General features: G+C 33.5%; 1 protein-coding gene across 1 annotated transcript; it reads left to right on the forward strand.

The window, feature by feature from the left end:
• Positions 1-1,288: 1,288 nt before the first annotated feature.
• Positions 1,289-4,849, forward strand: LOC125832269 (calmodulin-binding protein 60 A-like). Its single transcript, XM_049511413.1, has 7 exons — positions 1,289-1,409; positions 1,553-1,637; positions 2,675-2,724; positions 2,836-3,326; positions 3,530-3,684; positions 3,940-4,134; positions 4,239-4,849. The coding sequence occupies exons 1-7, from the start codon at positions 1,324-1,326 to the stop codon at positions 4,767-4,769; spliced, it is 1,593 nt and encodes a 530-aa protein (XP_049367370.1). The 5' UTR covers positions 1,289-1,323; the 3' UTR covers positions 4,770-4,849.
• Positions 4,850-5,158: the final 309 nt, after the last annotated feature.

A 5,158-nucleotide genomic window follows, 5' to 3' on the forward strand; every position in this document is an offset into this window, starting at 1 on the left:
ATTACTAAACAATGAGGATTTCAAATTTAAATGCCTAAAAACGGATGCCTCATTTTTAAAGACATTGAGCCGCCCCTGCTCAATGCCTCGATCTATATTTACATTCAATTTCTATTTGAATATAATCATATTAAATACAAACGTGAAATTAACTTGGGAACTATGTGGCATTTAGATAAGCTTATAAACTTGTGGTTTATAAGTATTGTAACTTATTCTATGTATTTGATGAACATCTAAACTTATAAGTGGTATTTATAAATCCAAAACGATAAATTGGTTCGTCCCAATTTATAATTTTTTTTGCCTATCAGCACTTTTAGTTTAATTAAGTATCTATTTATTGTATTGTATTTCTAATTTTTAAAATAGTTGTCCCCAAATAAGAGTACTCCTCTCTCTCAATTCTAATTTCGTTATTTATTCTTCTCATTTGTTTACACTTTTTAGTTAATCAAATCAATTGCTCCCTCTAGACAGAGTTCATATTAACTGAACTGTCGAGATTATATATATATATATATATATATATTTATTTATTTTTATTTTTTTTAATGAGGTTTTTAGTTATTTTATAGTTTCTAAGAGAATATCTAGTCAAAAAAGGTAATAGTGAAAAGTAACATTTTAATTTTTGTCCTTAAATATTTTTCTTAAAGATTGTGTTATACTCAACCAATGATATGAACTAGATGAAGTTACATTTGTACTAATTTAAGTATTTCAATACAATCACATAATTATTTATCTATAAAATGGAAAATGGTAAAAAAAAAATGCTCTTAAATTATTTGAAAATGAAAATAAATAAAAATGTCTTCAATTAATAGTTTGATCTAAAAAATATCTCTATCATTAATAATTTAGTCCCAAAACATCTTTACTAATTTGATTCGAAAAAACATTTTTAACGAATTAAGTAACAATAAATATTTTATAGATTAAACTATAATAACAAAAACATTTTTAGATCAAACTAGTTCCACACGGCTCATGTGACGAGAGCATAACGTAAAAGCCAAAAGGAGGGATTGAATTGTACGGAAACAAAATGTAGAAGAACAACATTGTTTAGTGTGGGATGGTGTGCTACTGCTCTCAAATTTTAGTTTATTTTCTTCTTTTTATTTTCCACATAGGGTCGGGTCTTGTTTTTTTTAAAACGCGGCTGTTTTTGGGACCCTCTCCATTTTCCTTGTGCAGCTCTTTACCGAGAAAAGTCTCACTCTCTCTCTTATATATACACTTGGATTCTCATCCATCATAAATTATCCATCTTTACATTTATTTCTTTTTCAGTTTTCTAAATATAGTTTAATTTCCATGAATGACATATTAATGTCTAATTCTGAGGATTTAGGTACCCACAAAAGCAATTCAGAGGATGAGCTGTTTTTCTCTTCACCAACGTAAGTCAACTCTGAATCATTGCTTGATTTTGTACTGAATATTCTTGCTCAAGTAAAACAAAGATTCTGTTCTTATCTTGACATTTTCGATCAGCTTGATGTTTGCTTTGACTAGTAATTTATGTTTCTTTACTTGTATTTAGTATGAAGAAAATGTTGGAAGTGATGGTGATTCAGACTTTTAACCGTGTTCTAAATCCAACCTTGGAAAAATTGATTCGTAATGTTGTAAGTATACTGGTTTACTCAAAATTCAAATGCATTGAATCTTCTCTAGTTGTTTCGGGTGAATCCACACACTTAATATATATTAGATGTTGAAATCGTTCGGTTAGTTATGTGTTTACTTAGTGGGCGTTTGGATTAACTCGTAACTTTTAAGCTTTTTTTTTGTTTTGGAAGTGTTTGACAAACACCAAAAAGATGTTTTAAGCACTTCTTTCTAGGTTAAATAAAAAAAGTAAGAAAAAAGTCGAAAGTTGGAAATTCGACTTTTAACTTTTAGCTTATAAGTCACTTAAAAAAAATTAATCTAAACACCCTTTTAATTCATATTTGTGATAATCCTGACTACAGAGGACTACCTGGCTCTGTCCCTGCACACACTTTCATAGACCATATAACAGCTTTGAGTTTTAATTTGATGTAAATGGATTTTGATCCAGTGGAGAATTAAAATTGGGAAAACCATGAAATGGTGAATTATTCATCTCATGTTAGGCAGGGAACTGCTGCTAATCTGTCGTATGAGAATCTTCACGACTTTAAAGCTGAAATTCCGAATTAATATGCTTAGACAACTAGGGATCAAAATTTTTGAACATTTTTTCATCAATAATTCCATAAGATAGTGCCACGTAGGCCGAAAAGGGATAGAAAATTATTTATAAAATAATTTAGGGCAAAGGTTGGGGCTACTTATGCATTTTCCCTTTTTCAATTTTCAAAACAAAGCTACCTAAAACATGAAACTAGTCTAGTGATCAATATTTACTATCAGGTGGTTAATCGCTCCAGAAAATTTATACTGCTTAAATCTTGGGGATTTAGTAGTTATGATGTTGTTCGTATTCCAAACGTCTTCTTTCTAATATTTATCATAGGCAGATAGAAGGATGGTTTTGTCCTGAAAAACGATTTTCTTGAGCCGAGGGTCTTGGAAAACAGTCTGTCTAACCACTCTCTCCATTCCCAATTTGTGGGACTACACGGGGGTTTGTTGTTGTATTCCAACAACTTCTTCTAAGTGTACTTTCTCTGTCCAGGTAAAACATGAACTTGAATTGGCAGAGAAGAAGTTTATATTCACCAAGGGGTAAGGATCATTCTCTGTGTTATTCTGTATTCCTATTCCCCATTTAGCAAGTAATAGTGTCACAGTCAATTATATCGTCAATCTCGTATCTGAGACATCATTGTTCTCCAGAAACCCTGAAAAAGATATTCAAGCTCCTAAACCAAGAATCTTGAAGTTGATGTTCCGGTCGGAAGTATCTGTTCCTGTACTTACCGGAAAGGAAATTAAAGGAGAAGGAGATAATGCTATTGAATTGGTCTTAGTTGATGATAACACTGGAGAAATTGTTGAATCTGGACCAGAAGCATCAGCTAAAGTGGAAATTGTTGTTCTCAGGGGAGAATTTGGAGATGATGATGGAGGTAATTGGACAGTTGAAGAGTTCGATAGTAATGTTGTGCGAGAGAGGGAGGGAAAAAAGCCTCTTCTAGCAGAAACTGTACATGTGAGACTTAATAAAGGCATTGGTTCTGTAGATAAAATCAAATTTTCACATTCTAAATTCTATATGAAGATGGGGATGTTCAGGCTAGGTGCACGAATTGTTGACACTTTCAATAGCATTCAAGTAAAAGAAGCAAGGACTGAATCTTTCACTGTCAAGGATGGGCGCCAGCAATGTAAGTAGCTTTTCTATTTACACAATAAGGGCAGATTAAAGGAGGCTTGCAGGGCTAATATTGGTTTTGTGGTACTTTTAACTTACTTTTCTCTAACTATGTGTAGTGATGAGGCACAATAGGAAGATAAACCTGAGCAATTAAACCATTACAGGATCTAGCATGTTAGAATAGATACTGATTACTGGTGGTTCTATCTGCAGATCATGAGAAGCATGATCCACCATCTCTATCCGACGGGGTACATCGGTTAAAAAACATAGGTAGATGCAGTATGAAGCGCCTCTGGAATGAAAATGTCCACACTGTAGAGGACTTTCTGATTTTGCTCCTAAAAGACCGTGAGCGACTCAAATGTGTAATTCACTATGCCTTTTTCCTTCTGAAGCTTCACCTACATAGTGTTTGCTACCAGTATAAACATGCTTATTTGAACTGCATGTTAAAGCTTACCTCTAAAAACTTACTAACTCATGGATCGATGCTGTCAATTTTAACCTTGTATTGGAACGTAGCATTAAAATAAATAGTGTAAAACCATATTACCATCATACAGTGCATGTTTCACCTTTATTACAATCTAAAGCTAGTGACATATTTTGTTGATTTTCAGGTACTTAATCTAAAGCCAAAGATGTTGGAGGAGACAATTAGCCATGCTCGGAGATGCATAACTAATGAACGGACATACTCTTATATTGACTTACAAAAAAAGGAAGAGGTGGTTTTTAACATCGTTGGAGAGGTGCAGGGACTTATTCTACGGGGTCAATATCTACCTATGCATCTTTTATCTGAAAGTGATAAGGCATGATTTTTTAGACCAAAACTTTTACTGTTCTCTCTTTTCTTTCGTTGCTTTTATCTCATATTTGTTGCTGTTTTCGTCCTATTTATGTTTGAAATTGACAGGCTAATGCTCAGAGGCTGCTCGTATCTGCATGTGAAAATTGGGATCATGTAGTACCAGTTGATAATGAGACATTTTTTATGCAATATCCTTCTCAAATATTGCCAACCATGAATTCTTTGAATTCTCCAAGCCGAAAGGTTCCTAGCACCAGTAATGGCATTGAGAATTTTAGAACAAGTGATGGACACTGTTCTACCTCTTTTCAGCACAATGTTTCATCCGTCATTCCTGCCAGAGTTGCAAGTGCAATCAGTCAGAACGATCCTGATTCCGCCGGTATCAGTAACATGGAGTTCTCTAACTCCCCAATATATAGTCCTTTATTCCAAGATTTTTGGATTGATCAATGCAACATAGAAGACTTAATTTTTAAATTGAATGCTCATCAACCACATGATGCCTCTACATCTAAGGTAAATGTGCATAACCGGTGGAAAATGTTGCTTAAAATCTTTAGACAGTCCTCAATGAGAAGAAGAGCTGCAGCATTAACGGATATTCAACCTCTGAAGAAGCAGAGAGTCTTTTGATTCTATTGCTTTAGACTGTTAGTAATCAGTTCAACAGAAGGTGCATATTTCCTTAGTGATGTTGTGCTTGCCAAAGACTATGATTAACTTTGAAGAATGAGTTTTGACTGCTCTGGTTCTGTTATGCAGTTGAAAGGATAGATCTCAGAGTTCCTCATCACAGACAAGGAAAGCATAACCTTCCACTGCAGATTCTAGTTACTCGTTGTTCTGGTGCTGTAGTAACTGGGATTCAACGTTTGAGAAGGCATGTTGAAAGTCTAATATAGTTATATGTTAGAATGTCGAAAATATAGGTATATGTTCTAAAGTGTTTAGATTCATTTTATATCTTGGTTAAATTATTAGAATATTATTGATGATCATCTCATGATTTGGAGTCCCAATAA

This window comes from Solanum verrucosum, unplaced genomic scaffold (assembly GCF_900185275.1).
Source record: "Solanum verrucosum unplaced genomic scaffold, falcon-dt-bn FXZP01000009.1, whole genome shotgun sequence".
NCBI classification, from domain to species: Eukaryota; Viridiplantae; Streptophyta; class Magnoliopsida; order Solanales; family Solanaceae; genus Solanum; species Solanum verrucosum.